The sequence below is a fragment of the Sebastes fasciatus genome, chromosome 20 (assembly GCF_043250625.1).
Source record: "Sebastes fasciatus isolate fSebFas1 chromosome 20, fSebFas1.pri, whole genome shotgun sequence".
NCBI lineage: Eukaryota > Metazoa > Chordata > Actinopteri > Perciformes > Sebastidae > Sebastes > Sebastes fasciatus.
This window is the reverse complement of record NC_133814.1, coordinates 19,109,862-19,129,126: the sequence shown is the minus strand read 5'-3', so window position 1 is coordinate 19,129,126 and position 19,265 is coordinate 19,109,862. Positions and strand designations below refer to the sequence as shown.

The window sequence follows — 19,265 nt, the reverse complement described above, 5'->3', positions numbered from 1 at the left end:
TTTTGCTTTTTAGTCAAATATGTAATGTTATGTCTCCCCCTTCTTCTTGACCCTGGCTGAAAGTCGTCATGCACTCAGCTGCAGGAACAACTCAAGGTACATGAATGTTGTTTCATATTTTGTCTTTTTTAGAGTATCCGTTGTAATTTATATCATTTTACCATACAAGTATGACACATTAGACGCTTATTATCACTATGCATTAGGTAGTGGCACAGTTTATATTAAGAGGACGGGTTAAACTAGCTAAACTGTCATTCTATGCTAATGTAAACAATAACACAAAAAGACATTAGCCATATGTTAGCTAATACTGCATGCAGAATACATGCATTCAACGACACAAGTGTGGTATTATTGCTTTTCATTTTCTCCTCACATGCAGTCCAATAATCGTGACTCAACAGTGTTGTTATCAGCAGGTTGCATATGACAGTTTTAGGGTGTAGCTTAGCTTGCTGTGTCTTCACACCCTCCTTGTCCTCAGTGTTTTTGCATTTCTGACAGCAGCATTCATATTTCACCCTGGTTTTGTTCTGTTGTATTCTTCCCTGTTTGTTTTATTCATCCAGAGTCTTAAAGGTCTTTGCAAAGATGCATGTACTGCTTCTCAAAGAGCCAAGAGATGGAGAGTCTGGACCTGATCCTTACATTAAGGTAGATGCACTTGTTTATGGTAGTGTTCACAGCAGTTGTCAGTTACAGCACTCCACTTTTAATGCTTTTGCATTTCACTGCAAATTTTGACAGGAATTTATTTTTTATATTGATTCCACAGGAGCTGGCATCACATGGACACAAAGCAACCCTAATTCCTGTGCTGTCTTTTAAGTTCGTCTCATTAAACACCTTGACAGATATGGTAAACTCCATTGTTGCAGTATTGAATTATTATTTGTTTCATCAATGTACATATGTATTGCTTTTTGCATCATACATCTGTTGTTTAAGATGTCTTCCTATTTCAGCTTTTCCAACCAGAAAAACACGGAGGTCTTATATTTACCAGTCCAAGAGCGGTGGAGGCTGTGAAGATGTGCTTAGAAGCAGAAGAAAGAAGGGAAGGTGAGAGGATACAAAGGAATTGCATTTTTCTTCATATATGTTCACGTTATATGTAGCATTTTTTTTTCATATGGATTGCCTATGTTGTATTTTCATTATGTTATTACTCTGTACACACAACATCTATCCATTTTTTCCCCAGTTAAAATTTTTTTTTTTATCCGACAAAAAGGTTGTACTGTAAAAGACAGAGGGTGTCGTATCATGTACAGATTATAAAGCCCTCTGAGGCAAATTTGTGACTTGAATTGACTTGAAAATAAATATAATTGTTGCACCTTGTACCTCATTGACACATCCCCTGAAAGCACGTGTTTGGTTAAATGTCTATAAATTCTGTGTACTGTGTTGTTCTGGACCGCTAACTGAGATTTGAAACAATTCCCTTGATTAAATGCTAACCTTTTCCTAATTATTATTGCAGAATGGATCAGCTCTGTGAAAGACAAATGGAACAGCAAGTCCATCTATGTGGTTGGGAAGGCAACTGCTGCATTAGGTGAGTTATTGTCACATATGAAAACACGTAAAAAAAAGGTGCTTTTTACGAACCCTTGCTATGTTAATGTTAATTCCAGCAGAGTGTGGCAGGCACCTGGTGCTGACAGAAGTGTGTGAAGTGATGTTACTACCCTCAGTCATTTGGAAATAGGTTGTACACAAGTGACAGTTTGCTGCAAGGTGCAGCACCTTCCTGACGTGTGTTTTACCGTCTTTCTTTAGTGACACCTGATCTCTTTGTTGTCAGTTTGTTGTCAGAGTTGTGTATTTAGGGATTTGGTTGAAATATAATTGACTAAATTATTAATTTGTGTATTTATTCTGTAACGTGTTGCTCATATCAACAGTCCTTTGTGTGTTTTTTTTCCTGCACAGTACAGAATCTGGGTCTGAACCCTTTGGGCGAGGACACGGGGACAGCAGATGTCCTATCACGTCTTATCATTGAACGTACGATATAACTTTATACTCCCACATTCTTCACAGTTCAGTTTAATAAGAAATTTACATTTGTTCCAATAACTAATATGACCTTATACTTGATTCTCATCATAGGAGAGGACACAAATATCCCACCACTTTTTTTCCCCTGTGGCTCAATCAAAAGAGAAGTCTTGCCGACGGCGTTAAGGGAAAATGGTAAGCATTTACCCCTATTGTGCCTCGAGATTAAGACTCAAGGTGATGAAAGTCCCTCTGGGGCTACACTAATTATAAAAGAATAATTGCACTACCTTTATCCCTGCGGGGATCTGATTCTTTGTTTCCAGGAGTGCCCCTCGAGACGCTGACTGTCTATCAAACAGCTGAACATCCAGATCTGGAGAAGAATCTGAAGAACTATTTCACAGAGCAGGTAAAACCCAACTCCTTCTGCGTTTTAGGAAAAGCTTTTTCTAAATGTAGCAGCTGATTATTTGTTTGTGCATTTACAGGGCGTTCCAGCCAGCGTATCTTTCTTCAGCCCATCGGGAGTGAAGTTTTGTCTGGAAGTAGTGCGGAGGCTGTCAGGGGAACAGCTGACTCAAATAAAAGTACACGCACATATGAAATATTGCATGAATCTGTAGTCCTTAACAGATCTCCAGTGCCTCTGACAGTCACTTCTTTGTTTCCAGTTTGCAGCCATAGGGCCTACGACACAAGACGCCATGACAGCAGAAGGCCTGTGCGTCAGCTGTGCTGCAGAAAAGCCAACAGCTGAACACCTGGCAGCAGCGATAGCCAAAGCTCTACAGTAACCACCTCTTAAATCCATCCACTCTTCTCTCTTTGTACAGTCTGTATTATTTATAGGGATGCACCGATACCGATATCAGATATCGGGCCGATACTGACTCAAATAGCTGATCGGGTATCAGTTACAATAGGGTTGATCTATTCAATTCAATTCTATACTAGTATATACTGAAGTTTTAATCTCTGTTTAAGTTTTGACCACTTTGCTGCTGCATTAATTGTAATTCCTTTTAATTTTGAGGATTTTTTGCCGGTGTGCAATTTATTATTTGAATTAGTGCTGTCAAAGTTATTTAACGCAAATTAGTTTCAACACCGCTAATTTCTTTAACGCATTAACGCAACTTGCGATTTTTAGGTTCTCTGTTTTTTTAGGACTCAGTTTTAAAGCTAGAGTGACGATACTGGCATCATATGAAACTAAGAAACCTAAGGAATCTATTGGTACAACCCATGTCATACTAGCTTTACGATTAATGGCTATTAACTATGGACAATCATGTGATTAATTGTGATTAAATATTTTAATCAATTGACAGCCCTAATTTGAATCATCAATAACAATTCAATAAATGTATATCTATGTATTTATGTGTTACATTTTTGTTTTACAAAGTTAGAAAAACAATGTTTAAGTCGAGCCTGATGTTGCTTTACACATAAAAGAATGATCTCAGTCACTTTTACACAGTGAGGCATACAGCTTCTTAATTAAACACTGGTATCAGATCGGTACTAGGTGTCGGTATTGGGATTGAAAAAGTTGAATCGGTGCATCCCTAATTATTTATATATATATTGAAATTTGTCTGTTTTGTTTTTACCAGTTTTGCATGTACATAAGCTAATTTGCACTTAGAAAAAGTAGCTTTTTTTTGCCATAAAAGCCTCAAAAATGTAAGTGAATACAATTATAATATTTAAGTTGGGATTGCTCAAGAAAATCAATGTGGGTTTAAAATAAATGTTGGTCAGTGTGATGATATGGAAGGTTTGGTTTGTGGTTATTCATTGTAAAACAAGCAAGTGTGTGTTTGTGTGTGAGTGTGTCCTATTCAAAAAACAGGTGTTGGCAGAAGTTGTGGCTCTCCCAAACTTATTGTCCACATGAAAGTGAAGGTTTTACTTCTTTCCACAGGTCAACAAACAATCCATTTAAAACCAGTGGAGCGTGAATAACACACACATCCATACAATGCAGTGAAATTGAGACAATAAAGACGGGTTTACTTTTCACACAAAGCTGAGGAAAGTGGGATACCTCCAGAGAGTCTCACCTTTAGATGGGTGTGGGTGTGGAGACATTCAGGATCTGCCTATAAAGCACTGCAGCTTCTTACTTACTTGTATATAGTTACACAAGTAAACCAACGACACGATGCTGACTTTTATCCAGCTGATGATTTTGCTTTTTTGGACGAGCGTTAGCTCAGCTGATGCGGAGAAACTTTTCCATAATCGGGATCATTCTGATGTGCAGACCGTTAATTCTCATCAAGCTGAGGGTATAACAAACAAGCACACAGCAGAGGTAAACATCTTATTTTCAAATTGCTCTCTCTTCTTCAAACTTCATGCTATGATTGATTATAGTAATCATATAATGTAACCCATGTCTTGTTCTAGGTATTTCTCTCTAGATATGGATTCATTAAGCCAGTGAACTGGGAGGAGATCCAGTTTGAAGATTCAGACACCTCTTTTAACGATGACTTCCTGGATGACCTTCAAGACACGATCCAGGAAGGAACCTCAGTGCATCGCTCAAGGGACGCTGGCGATCACAGTGACCGCGACAGCGTAACCGAGAGCCAGGCATTTATTTCAGCACTTAAAGAGTTCCAGAGGGTGTCGGGGCTGCCGGCCACAGGTGTGTTTGACGAGGCCACCAAGGTGGCGATGAACAAACCGAGATGTGGAGTCCCTGACAAGGAGACTGACCTGGACGCCCCCATAGCACCTGAGAACAGCAGCGCCTCAGATGCTGAAAACACTTCCAGTGACACTTTTAATGAGACTGACAGTAACAACACAGCAAGTAATATAACCAGTGATTCCTTTGGAGATGACATATTCAATGTTAATGACACAGAAAGTGCTCTCACAGGCGTTTCCAACGACACCAGCATGAATTACACAGACTTTTTTGATCACATTTTAAATAACTCCTCTCTGAACAGCTCAAATGATACCAACATGGACAGTCAAATGGTGAATACCAGCATGAACAGCCGTCAGAGCGCAGCAGTGCGACGCAGGAAACGTCACCTCGCCACTCTTGTATCCAAAAGCAGGCACAAGAGAGATTTGAGTGAAACGGGCTACATGGCCTTTTCTAAGAGGGTGTTAAAGTGGAGGCTGATAGGAGAAGGTTACAGCAGTCAGCTCTCCATCGAAGAGCAGAGGTACATCCTCAGGATGGCCTTCAGGATGTGGAGCGAGGTGTCTCCGCTGGAGTTTGTGGAGGACACACGTTCCCCGCTGGAGGATGTTGACATCAGGCTGGGCTTTGGCACTGGTAGGTGTGACACTCATTACAACAGAAATTGTATATTATCTTTTACTACTACTGTTAGTTTCAAGATAACATCACTTCTCTGTGAAGTTCCATAGTAAAACTTGCTAAAGTACAGAGGTTTTTCACTCACTCACTTTGTCAGATATTTACAGAAAATACACAATTCACATTTAACAGAGGTGGGACTAAGTCATTGTTTTGCAAGTCAAAAGTCCTACACTTTTAGTTTCAAGTCCAAGTCATTATGCGCTCTTCATCAAATGTAATGCCATTTTAACAACAATAGAGTAATAATATATTAAATTTACAAAAATCATGAATGCTTTTTAAAATTAGTATTTATTTATTAAATCAAGTGCGACTGAACTTTATCATCAAAAAAGTAGTGCTGACATTGCACTTTCATATCATATTGGAAAAACTTTCTCTTCCCAAATCTCACGACATTTTCTTTAAGACTGTTCTTCCTTTAAAGTGATATTTTATATTGTTTTATGTCTAAATGAAATAAAAAGATAAATGTAAAAAAACAAAACACTGGGTATAGGTTCTAGAATATAGTTGTAGAGTTAAACAAAGTGGATCTGGGGAATTAGGTGTAACTTGCTGAGAATAAATAGCATTAATGTTAGCTGATAAAGGAAATGGAGAGAAATTTATAGATTTTTGCACACTTTTTAAATAACATACATTTTAATCTTTGTGTTTGGGGGAATTTATCAAGTATTTTCAGGCTCAAGTCCAAGTGACGTCACGAGTCATTGTTGTTAAAGTCCAAGTCGAGTTGAGAATAATCAAATTTGTCACTCTAGTCTTTACCTCTGCATTTTAAAATTGATACTTGTGAAAATTATTACAGTATTTTACCTGTAATGGCCATCATCAGTGTTCCATAGAGAAGGACTATGTGGTTTGGTACAATAAATCGTTGTATGTCTTTGCTGCAGAACAGCTGGATGATCACATTTTTTTCACTATCTGCCCCTCGTGTGAAGTAACACTATGTGCTTATAATGTTTTATTCAAATTCACAGAGAAATCAATGCATCTTTTGTTTTAATTCTGTGCCACTATATTCCACACAGGAAGACATCTGGGTTGCAACCAACGGTTTGATGGCAGTGGTCAGGAATTCGCCCACGCCTGGTTCCTGGGTGATATACACTTTGATGACGACGAACACTTCACCGCTCCCAATGCTGGCAGTGGGATCAGCCTGCTCAAAGTAAGCACGATCAAAGGAATCATCAGATGTATAATGGAAAAGAATAATAACAACATTTTTTATTTCCTATCTTATTAGGTAGCAGTTCATGAGATCGGCCATGTTTTGGGTCTCCCCCACATCTACAGAGCCGGCTCCATAATGCAGCCCAGCTATCTGCCCCAGGAGGCCGGCTTTGAGATGGACTGGACGGACAGGAAGGCCATACAGCACCTCTATGGTACATGCTTACAGCACCATCTAGTGGACACATACACACAGCTTTATTTACATACTTACAGTAATAAATTGACACATTTTCTATAATGTGCTTGTGTTTGAACCCAGGAGGCTGTAAGGGTCGATTCAACACAGCATTTGATTGGATCAGAAAGGAGAAGACGCCCTACGGGGAGGTGGTCATTCGCTTTAACACCTATTTCATGAGAGAAGGCTCGTACTGGCTGTATGAGAACAGAAACAACCGGACACGCTTTGGAGATCCGGTTGCTCTGCAGGCTGGCTGGCGTGGCATCCCCATGGACGGAGTGGATGCGTGTGTGCACGTGTGGTCCAGAAAAAGAGATGCTGTTTACTTCTTTAAAGGTAGATCTGAAAACAGTACTAGCCCTACATATGTAAATACTGTATGTACACATATATGTTTGGATATATATATGTTGTTTTTGTGTGTCCAGGTGCTCAGTTCTGGAGGTATGACAATGAGAAGGACCAGGTGTTCAGACAGGACCCTGAAGGTCACCGCTATCCGAGGTTAATCTCTGAGGGTTTCCCGGGAGTGTTCGGTCCCGTTGACACGGCCTTCTATGACAGGAGGGACTCTCACATCTACTTCTTCAAAAACACTCTCGTAAGAATTTAATCCTTCATCTTCATTTCTTTTAATACGCAATAACTGAGGAGGTGCATAGGAAGCACATATATTAGTTAGGGTGAAACAAGTATAGATTTGGTGATTGTGTGAAAGAAGACAAATGAGGAGACAATCATTTAAGGGGATAGAAAAGTGAGCAACTGCCACGGTGTTACAGACTACAAAAGCCTCATGTTCATTGTGCGTCAAGTTTTGGTAATATGATTCATTGTAAATTTGAATATCAACTAATTATTACTAGTGGTGTAAATCACTACTTACCACGATACGATACCATATCAATTCTTTCTACAACGTTACAATATTTGCTGATATCACAAAGTCTGCCACGATTTTGATTCGATTCAATTCAGGGCCCCGTGATCAATATGAGACGATATCACATGCTCATATTACACAATCAGTTATGTTTATATCAACTCAAAACTAAAATAGGAATGGACAATTTTATTACTGTTTTCTGTATTCTGTAGGAAAATGGTGCGCTTGGACGTGGCATTGGAATTTCAAAATAAAGGTGCATCTTAAAGATGATATGTATCGACGTTTTCACTTTGCATCGATGATATTGGATCGTCGATCACTGAATCGATGTATCGATTCAGATCGATGGATCGTTACACCCCTAATTATTACCTTACCATTAAAGGAAAAGTGTGCAGTATTTCAGGGGCTCTATCAGCAGAAATGGTATATAATATTCATAACTATGTTTTCATTAGTGTTTAATCACCTGAAACTAAGAATCGTTGTGTTTTTGTTCGAGACTTGGACACAGACTTGGAAAGGGAGGAGTGAGCAGAGGGGTATTCAGTCAGTTGCAATTTGCAACCACACCACTAGATGCTGCCAAATCCTACACACTGTTCCTTTAAAGATGATGATGATATGAATCGATGTTTTCCCTTTGTATTGATGATATTGGATCGTTGATCATTGAATCGATATATCGATCCAGATCGATAGTCAGATCTGTCAAAATCCAAATAAATCTGTTAATAATCCCTAAAGTCGTGTTAATCAAATGACCACTAAGTGACATCCAGAAGGCTTGTGGCCTGTTGCTACAACATAGGACTACTTGTTGGTTTCTGGGCATATTATTAAGCTGCATGTATAGTCTACTCTCTGCTCTATACTGACAGGAAACAAGAGGCAGCGAGGTACAATATACATAAGCAGAGTCTTGAGACCAAAGCCCAAGCTAATTCATTGTTTCTCAGCATTATGAGGAACATATTCATGCAAACAAACCCGCTACACTTCCTCTGTGATTTGTTATAATTGACTTGATTTCTATATGAGAGGGAAAACAATTATCTGTTCAAACAGGTGTACGCGTTTGACGTGGAAGCCAACAGCTTGGCAAGAGGCTTCCCCAAAAACATCAGAGACGTTTTCCCTCCAGTGGTGAGCGGAGACCATCCAGATGGCAACATCGACGCTGCCTACTTCTCCTACACCCACAACGCCATCTTTCTGCTCAAGGGCGCGCGCTTCTGGCAGGTGTTGGGCAGCCGCGATCGCTGGCGCCGGCCCTCTCTGCCGCGGAATGGCCTGCTGCCACACAAGGAGGTGGATCAGCACTGGTTCGACATCTGCAACGTTCACCCCACTGCACTCAAACTAACCCGCTGAGTTTCATTAAACCTTACTGATGTGTACTGATGTGGATTCACCTGTTGTGGTGTGTATACATGTTGTCATATTATGCATGTAGACATTTACTGTCTACTTTTTTTAAATGTTAATTTAAGATCTTAAAGACAAAAACAACTTAATATTTCTGTTGGCTTACTTTGTGTTATTAATATATCAGCTGCTCTGTCTGTCTCTCACTTAGCGGTGCCAAATGCATATTGGCATGAAAACTATCCTAAAGGACCTGTTATGATTAAAACATTTAGAGCATTAGTGAGAATATACTTATTTATGGAATGTTATTATAGTTTATACAGACACCTTGTTTTACTCACACTGTGGAGAACTTGCTTTCAAATGACACACGTACAAAGAAAAGGGGATGTTTATGCAAAAACATGAAATGTCAAATCTCAATATACATATTGTGAACTATAGAGTGACCTCTCATTTCAGATATGTTGGACTTATATCTTTTGAAGAAAGATGCGTAAAAGTATCTGTACTATTGTGTGTGTATAAAAAATGGATTTGTTTCTGGGTAAACTTATGAATTGAAAGCAAAAAGAAATGTTATGTAATGATTTAAAGGTACAGTGTGTAGGATTTGGCAGCATCTAGTGGTGTGGTTGCAGATTGCAACCAACTGAGTACCCCTCCGCTCACTCCTCCCTTTCCAAGACTGCGCTAACAAGAGCTGCAGAGTGCAAAACCGTGGTAACGCCGTTCGCCTCGCTCACAGGCCATCCTTACAGTTCCACGGTTTTGCAATCTGCGGGTCACGCTACCGCAGTTTCACAAGGGTGTCGGAGAACTACGGTGGCCTTCAGGTAACGTAAAAACACAAAAGGATCTCTCTAGAGGCTGTGTTTGGTTTGTCTGTTCTGGGCTACTGTAGAAACATGGCAGAATAACAGGGCAGACTCCGTGAAGACAACCCGCTACCTATGTAGATATGAAGAGCTCATTCTAAGCTAACGAAAACACAACGACTCTTAGTTTCAGGTGATTATACACTAATAAATATTCTGAATATTATATTACATTTCTGCTAATAGATCCCTCGAAAAACTACACACTGTTCCTTTAATATATCATCATAAATATTGCACATAACAGATTAACATTCATCCAAATTCCCCAGTTTGTTTTGCGCAATATGTTGCTGGGAGGGATACCAAATTATATCCAGATCCACTCCCTGTGATGATGATGATGATGATGATGATGGAAGTGTAGATGCACTTGGTCCCCTGGCCTCTTGTTAGCTCGACTGTCTGATCTCAGCACATCTGCACTGAATGTATGAAATGTACGAAAATCACTTTCCTCTTAATCAACTGCAGAAACTCTTAATCTATAGCTGCCTGCAGGCGGGAAAAGAATATCATTCTCCTCTTTAAAAAATCCCTTCAATGCTCTTATTCATCAAGCTTTTGGTCTAGCTTGGAAGGAAACAATACAAGCTTTATCAATAAAAACCTGGAGGTTGTGGAAAACATCTATCCAGTGATCCGTTTCTTTGAATTCCTTCTTGTTTTGAAAGATACGGTTCAAAGATTTACACACCATCAATCAAAAAATTGAAATTTAGATTGAAGCAAAATGATTGAAAAAGAGACTCGCCTTATTAGTTAATGCTGTTCCATTTTACAGTAATCATTTGAGCGCGGTGCAAAGAAACAGACATCGATTCTGTGATCAATACGTTACTTGAACACTCTTATTAATTCAGCTCATTTTAAGAGATTAAGCTCCTGGTGGGCTCCAGATAACCAGCGTTGTGCTCCAGGCGCTCCATAGGCTATATTAATAAATTGAAGTAGAAATCAATTACAAGCACAGGAACAAAATGTCATGGTAAGTGGGGCTACAGAGACGGATGTCATGAGATGATGAGGCTGCTCACGCATGTACAGAATGAGCTCTCTGTGAAAGGCATTAACAGCATACAAATAACATATTTTTTCTGCGGATGTGTGCTTCACGTCTTCAGATAATATTCCTTGTCATTTTCATGGTAGGATTTGAGTGACTGAATAGCATCATGTATGGTGGTTCACTTAAAAATGTATAGATTTCTTTTTTATTATCACAATATTTACAGGCATATTATCCCTCCAAGAGAACTAATAAACATCCTGTAATTCAGCATGAAGTCTGATTTGTTTGACTATAACATGCCATATGTTTGTAGCTGCGTGGTTGACGTCTCTGCAGGAGTTATTGATAGACTAATATTGGATCCAGATGATGCAGTGCAGTGGAGGCTTGTGATCTGTTTGTTTATCCCATTATGAAGCACCATACATCTCCAGCACCCTGGAGTTCCCCATACAGAGAAAATCCTAAATACAAACTGTTATTCACACATGCCAGTCCCCGGCTGCCACGCTGCACAGCTCAGTGATCTGTGCTTTTTGCACTATAACAGTGCTGCCATTGAAGCTCCCTTTCCTTACACCCCGGGCCTCTTTGGATGCGACTGAGATAAATGAGATCAGTCATGCTGATGGAGCCCGAGCCGCAGCAGCCCTCGGAGATATACAAAAACCTGTGTCATGGCACAGGAATCCACATGGGAGGCACTTCAGAAACAGGAGAATATCGGGACGAAACTCCTGCAGCACATTCATTTAACAAAAATTCTCCCAAACGCTGCCAAGACGTGGAAATAACTTGCAGTGCTGTTGCCTCATTTCTGTCTCAGAGCAGTGTGGCAAACAGGAATAAACCATTTCTAGTATCGTTTCGGTGTCATACAGTGATGTGTCTTTGTGGGTGCCGTGGGATTAGTTTAACAAACTGCTGCATGTAGATACAGTAGTGCATTCGAATGCATCCAACTCAAAGTGGGAGTTCCTGCTTGTGAACTCGGGGCAAATCCATCTACTTCATGAAGAAGCAGTTGTCTCACGTCACACACATGAGACGTGAGACATTTAGTTGATGGTTTACCATTTACATCGTGCACTTTGCACGTTGTAAATGGTAAACCATCAACTAAAAGGCAATGTTCCTGTATTTAATTAAAAGTATACATCATATAGTAAAACCTGTTCTAAAGATAAATTGTTTATTTTGGTTTCACACATATAAAAAGACAGTAAAATACAATTCACATGAAAGGAAAATAAAATATGTATATAAAATAGATAAAATATGTGTGAGGGTGTGGTAGAAACCTATAATGAATATATATATATATGTATATATATATATACATATATATATATGTGTGTGTGTGTGTGTATATAAAATAAATAAAATATGTGTGAGTATGTATGTATGTATATATATATATATATATATATACATACATACAAACCACACCCAAAGGACAATAAAAAAGTAAAAACATTACCATACATAAATTACCAGTACATTTTAAATATTAGTGTTAAACAATTTCGCATATAAAAATAAGTGTAAGAGTAAAGTTCAAACAAAAAACAAATGCAGAGAAGCCGGAGTAATTGCCATATCTACAGTATGAACAACAGTTTCTATTGTGATTATTTACTTCAAAATTAAATGTTTTGATGGGACAACAGAGACACAGAGGAATCCATTAAATGTACATTTTCATTGCATAAGATAGCTCCACAAAATTTGATAGAAAACTGACCAAAAATTGATGACAAAATATGTCACCATGTTATTGGGTAGCTGTTCAAGGTAAACTCTGAAAGTTATCTTCACTGCACAAAAGTTATTCGGGAAAATGTTAAAAATGCCCCTCCAATATGTGGAGACTGCACTGCTGAGAATTCATTTGTGTGTACAAATGCCAAAGAAGCATCAGTTTGTCACGGTCAGCCATGTTTTTTTTATTACGTTTGGCGTCGTGCTCCTTAAAGGGCACCTTGGAGGATGGACTGCGAATCACATCCTGAAACTTGCTCTCATTTATTCTGGTCCTGTAAATATACATGTGAATTGTGGAAAAATGTCAATAATGTTATACTTGTTAACATTTTCTCAGATTTTGCACTGTACTATAGAAATATTATATTTGGTTGCTACGATTACAGTGACAAAGACAGTAATGCATTTTTTCTTATTAGTTTAATTTTAATTCTCGCGAAGTTCCACATTCACAAGTGTAAATTTACCAAAAAAAAAGCCTAACTTCTTTGTATTTATGAAAGAAATGGATCTTTATCTGTCAACAATTTCTTCCTCACAAAACAAAAAAGCAATGAAAACAATGAATGTATGCGATATCTTTAAAGTTTTTAAGTGAAATTATTGTCATACTCTCACATGGTCTTTTTAAAAAAAAGTTTTTTAAATTTTATGTTGGTTTTGTTTCATTTCTGTTGTCCTTTTATGTTTGGAACAGCTCTTTGATTAAATTTTCGCAATGCATCTTCTTTATGTACATTTTGTTTAATGTTTTCTGCTGTTACTATGTATACTGTCATTTTGAAATAAAAAAAGAAAAATAAATTAAAAAAAAACCTTGGAGGTTGGAAATTGGAAATTTCAATTGGGAAATCTCCGACCTCCGAGGTGTCATGAACGCAGCATTCTGGAAAGAGTCTCGCTCAAGGTGAAGTCTCGTTCTGAAATCTGCGAGGTCTAGCGTGACGTGTCACCGGAAGACAGTGGTGGAAACCCAAACCAGGTGGAAACTAGAATGCCAATCAGGCAGAGTCTGTTGAGTTGAAGCACAGAAAGCTAGCTTGGTGTTATCTAAAAGATTTTCAATGTCATGGCTGAATATTTAGATGATATTGACAATATGGTTGAGGGCTTCGAATTTTATTATATTGAATATTTTAGCCAGAGTGTACTGATGAGGCCTCCTACAAAATAAGAGCGTAGAGGTGTAACAAGCAGAGGAGGGTCAACTAGCTGCTGCAAGGCTTCAAAGCTCGGAAGACTTGTGTTCCTGTGGGTGCTGTGACTCTAACTATGTCTACAGAGGAAGAAGACTGTAAAGAGTGGGACCTGTTGCTGCCAGATTTCACAACGAGACGGGCCATGGACACAATAACAAACACACCAGATCAAGCAAAAGGTAAGAATTCTCTGTAGGGTCCTTTCCATAATGTTGTCACACATTTATACTAACAATCTGAGCCTGTCAGAGGCAAAAACAAGCACTTTTAGTGAATGTAAAGTTACATTGATGTTGCGTAATTGCCCTTGCAACCGTAATTGCCATAGCAACAGCAAAGTGAACCAAATTCAAAAAAACGTTGTCCCCATTACGTCACGTTTCCACATAGCTCTGTGTACGTATGCAAATCAACCGGAAGTTCATTCATTCCTATGGGAACCTCCATGATCTCCGATGTGTTTCCGAAACTACTCGTTACTACGTTTTTTTTTGGTCCGTAATTTGCCACAAGTAAAAAACTGAACTTTTGCGGCAGATAACGGACAAACCGTATTCACTGTACGCCACAGGAATTTAGCGTACTTCCTGTGGAATTAGCAAATTAATAAACTGATGAATGTAATACAGCTCAATTTATAATTTTTTTTTCTAAGTGAAAAAGTTCAACAGTATATTTAGCATTTTTGTGAACTATTTTGTCGATGATAGAAAAGATATCTGCACACTTAGATCTATGCAGAATTTCACTTTATGAACTTTGTGAACTATTTTGTTAAAAGACGTATGAACCACTAGCTACCAATGTTAGCTAAATATGCCATCGAATTTTCACGTAGAAAAAATGTAACGATATAAATGTGTAAATGTGTTCTTTTTCTCTCCCATATCTGTGGTGGGGTTTCTATCAAGGTTTCTATCCATCCGTAAAGAGATGCAGTTCCTAGCGTTGAACACTAGGGAGGGTAATACGTATTCTATAAGGATTTACAGACACAAAACTGAGTGGAAATGAGGTGTTAGATACACAAACATGGGAAAATAGGGTGAGAAATACCGAAGTTACCTTTTAATAGTGAGATCAAGGATGATGTCTCTTTCAATATGTTCACAGAAAGAAAATATTTCCACCCTGTGATAGAAATGATCACATTTTCTTCTGTAAGATGGATGTTGAATAGTTTCTATTTATTGTACTCTTGAGTTGAGAAATAGTACATGTCATGGTAATATTCACACCACACACTGTGAAAGTCTTTCACGCCCAGTCTGACCTTGTAGAAACAGTGAAGTGGTAACCTCATCAGGAAAAGGAATAAACAATTCCATTACTTTGGAGTATTGATCAGTAGCCGTGGAGAGGACTCATGAGGATGGATCCCATTCCCCTTACCCCACTCTGGTGTACCTTGATATTTCCTCATCCCTCTCCCATTATGACCCACCAGCTGAAATCCAAACCCATTAATCTTTCTGGTGTCTTCCAACCAAAGGGGTCTAACTCAATTTAAGTTGCATTATAAGGCAATACTTCTCAACTACTTTGACCCCTGTGACCTTGAGTCGTGTCGTGAATTGTTATCAGGATCATGTCTGACACAGAAGCAATAACAGAATGGGCAAAATGCCATGTAACCTTCCCTGATAACATTTTGGCAAAACATTTTCATAATGAACAGGTGTTATACTTTAGGCAAGGACGGTCGCACGGACATGAGCTGACGTTGAATCGTGACGAGGGAATGTTTGGATCTTTTATACTCCATGCAGTTTTTTTTTCTCCCGGCAAATCGACATTCTCAAAGCTCCTCAAAGTTCTCCATTTTCTCCGCTCATTCGCGTCCGTGTAGTTTTAAAATGTTGGATGTGCGCGGAACGCCCACGAAGGGCCGTGGCTGATGCAGCGTGCATAAACCACGCTTAAAGCTTTCAAAGTCGTCAGTTCGCAGTACTGTTCACTCTACACAACTTGCTGTCTTGTAATCGAGAGTCTTTAATCGTCTTGAAGTCGTTGTGGTTTTCACACTAAATGACTGACTGGAAACAGAAGGTCAAACACTATAAGATCTTTCACCGGGAGAAATCCCCGATGAGGTCTCCAAACTACGTTTTGTCATGAAAACACACACGAGAAATACACGGTAAATTACCTGATACCATACACGACACACATTGCTGATGTTGTTCACAAAATAGCCTGTTTCCACCGGTTTGCACACTCATTTTTACTATTTATTCCTATAGGTGCAACAATAACTTTGCTCCATTTTGCAAATGCAGCACATACAGTCAGTTCCTATTGTTTCAAGCGACCCCTCCTCCACTAGGTTTCCCCTCAACCTATGTATCTCGCTCTCATTGGCTGTGGCTTGTGGCCAAAGTCCCCGACAGGTCCGGATATTTAGCATGCTAGATGTCTGGAATGTGTCTGCGAGGCATCGGCGAGCCTCACGTCTTTGAGCAGCTCACACGTAACGTTCAAGTGCCTTTGCGCGAGCGGCAAGCCAACACTGATTTGCCTCTGATGTGCGGCTTTTGTCAGGGAGCTCCAAAAACTGTAGGGGAGCGGAAAATCCGTGCTAAAGTCCTGTAGTGTGAGCAAGTCCCTAATATGTTCCAAAAACGCTAGATCCTACACTTCCCATAATGCAACTCCAAAAGTGTCTATTTGTTAGACCCTCCCTGCTTGATGAAAGCCCCCATCTTATCAAACTCCATGTGACCACTTTTTAACCCAGGCTTTTACAAACTTAATTCTATATTTGTACTCTCCAAGACAAGATAACCCCGATGACATCACTTTCAGAGGCTGAGTAGTACTCCCTTTGATGAGTAAACTGAGCTTTATAAAGGACCCCATTAATATTCTGTAGATTCTTTACATTTCCTAACTAACAAGAAAACAAAAAAATATGTATAGTATTAAAACGGTATCTTTAACAAATAAAAAGACAATATCCTAAAGATTGGAGACGACAAATTACAATTCACGTGTTCTTTATGTTCTAATAAACCTTCCAAGTAGTTACATATCCATATATAAACACACCAGCACTTTGACAGGCCATAGATAAGCATCTACTGTGAAGTCTGGTGTGACTGCCGTATTAAAATGTAAATGCAAGAATACATAATATTGTGCCTTCAAGCAGGTAAACTCATGTTTTATGCTAGAGAGAAAAAGTGTCCAGTAGAGGGCGACCTCAACACATAGAAATGGTTCCACTGGTCCATCAGGGCTGCTGTATTAATAACCCACAATAGTCGGCCTCTACTCTCTATGGTATGTTTTGGTACTCATTTTTCAACGTATTGATTTTTTCCCATGTTTATAGGCATCTTTTGCATCTCTCCACAAATGTATTTGACATTTTGATTCAGTTATTGGTCTGATATTTTCTTAGTTTAGAATGATACATCTCTGATTTTTGAACCAATCCTTATGAATCAAAGTATATTGGGTTGTTAATGTGTATTTTTTTTAAGGGTATCTTTGTGGTTGTATTGGTAGATATCCTGTGTTGCATTTTGTGAATATGTCAGGTGTATTTTGAGAGCAGAATAAGAGAGTGGAGGATTCGTTCTGCATTCTGTGTGTGTCCCCCTGTTGTCAGAGGCCGACTGTGGAGATGCTGACATGTGTGCGTGTGTTTTTTATCCCGAAATGACAGGTTATGGAAATACATTTACCTGGGTATACTATACACACACGCTGTGTTTCACTGTGTTTGAAAGGGAATTTGTAGCTGCTGCCAAATCTTCCACCGGCGTGCCGAGGCAGAGTGCGGATCAGCATTTCTTCTGCAGTAATAAGCGAGGAATTCAGACTTTTTCCTGAAAAGCGGATTTTCGAGTTGAAAGTTGTTCTGCGCATTAACTCTGAGTGGCATCGTTAACAAGGCTCTGGCTTGTTTACAGTGGTTCAAAAAAAATCAAGCAACTCTCTCACCTCGCTCGGAAAATACACACGGGAATGCACGTATAGCTGCACTCGCAAACATACGCCCACGACTGCACAACTGCACACATGTGCCTCTCTCACAAGAATCACACACACAGATGTTCCCCCACATGTGTCTCCCTCCCTCCCTCCCTCCCTCCCTCTTTTTCTGCTTCTCTCCTTGCCCCTCAGTTAAAGAAGTTGGGATTTAAAAGAGAAAAACACTGACTGATGCCTTCACGACTGCCTCTCAATTTCACATTCAAATCAATATTTCAAAAGCTTTTATCATCAAATAGTCTCAAGCAAAGTGCTCCTTCACTAAGGATCTTTAATGCTGAGGAGAGGTAAATAGGATTTGGGATTCACAAACCCTGAGCTTTCATGCCGTCATTATACCATGAAGAAGTCTTGCAGTAAAAAAGCAGAACAAGTATCTGTGACTTTATATCCCTCCTTGGTTACACATGTAAGCAGGAGTCACTATGCCAAATGGAAATAGTACAGTAATTACATGTCTCCTCTGGAGAATAGTCCATGTATCAAACAGACTAATTTGAATGAGGAATCCAAATCATGCAAGTGTAATTAAGCATTGTGTAGCCTCATGCATAATGCAGCATTTACGTATTGACTAAATACCTGATAAACAAATAGCGTGGGTGTGAAAGGAGGATGTGTTTGTCAAGCAATCCGCCCCAAGTGAACGGCACTAATTTGCCTCCGTATGTGATAGACGAGGAATCTCTCCCACCACCCGCCGCAATCTGAACCTTGACCTTTGCGCTGAGGAGGCGTTTCAGAGACAAAACAATGGTGATGTCAGTGTGAGTGGCAGCTGCAGGTCACGGGGGGGAGGAACGAGGCTGTCCCACGCATGGCCACACAGAAGTGACCGCCCGGGCTGCTGCTGCCGCCGCCTTCGTTTTTGAGCCTGGGAAAGTGACAGGAAACGTACGTGCCGTTTCATACCCGTTTTTGTTTACTTGACTTGTTTTTTTGCGGTCTTGATCTTCCCAACTTTCTGCACATAAAATATGACACGGTGCTGTTACCACCTGTCAAACAAAATAGCCTTTATCTGATGAGCTCTTTTATTCTCTTTGGAGCTACAGCAGAGGCCCACCTGCTTATGAGACCACTTGTACGTTCAGGAGCACCAAACAAGGAATTCGTCAAGTGGCCTCCTCCTCCCTCCCTCCCTTCCTCCTTCCTTGCCTCTGTTTCTCCTCTCAACCACCACCATCATCCTACCCTCCTCCTCCTCCTCCTCCATCTCTCTCCTACGGCTGTCTCCAGATCCCACTCTGATTTTCTCCTCACCTCAGCGCCCCCACCCCTCTCTCTCTCTCTCTCTCTCTCTCTCTCTCCTCCTCTTCCACCCTCCCTCTCTCTCTCTTCCCTTCTCTACCAGAG

General features: G+C 39.7%; 2 protein-coding genes across 2 annotated transcripts; both read left to right on the top strand.

The window, feature by feature from the left end:
• The first annotated feature begins 33 nt into the window (after positions 1-33).
• On the top strand, positions 34-3,790 carry uros (uroporphyrinogen III synthase). Its single transcript, XM_074618998.1, has 10 exons — positions 34-96; positions 573-657; positions 779-862; positions 969-1,065; positions 1,490-1,564; positions 1,942-2,016; positions 2,122-2,205; positions 2,337-2,422; positions 2,502-2,600; positions 2,685-3,790. Exons 2-10 carry the CDS (start codon positions 595-597, stop codon positions 2,805-2,807), a joined length of 786 nt encoding a protein of 261 aa, XP_074475099.1. The 5' UTR covers positions 34-96; positions 573-594; the 3' UTR covers positions 2,808-3,790.
• A 108-nt stretch (positions 3,791-3,898) lies between these two features.
• Positions 3,899-10,388, top strand: mmp21 (matrix metallopeptidase 21). The gene is made up of 7 exons (XM_074618997.1): positions 3,899-4,336; positions 4,432-5,323; positions 6,409-6,548; positions 6,627-6,768; positions 6,876-7,133; positions 7,226-7,398; positions 8,755-10,388. The coding sequence occupies exons 1-7, from the start codon at positions 4,184-4,186 to the stop codon at positions 9,058-9,060; spliced, it is 2,064 nt and encodes a 687-aa protein (XP_074475098.1). The 5' UTR covers positions 3,899-4,183; the 3' UTR covers positions 9,061-10,388.
• The last annotated feature ends 8,877 nt before the right edge of the window (positions 10,389-19,265 follow it).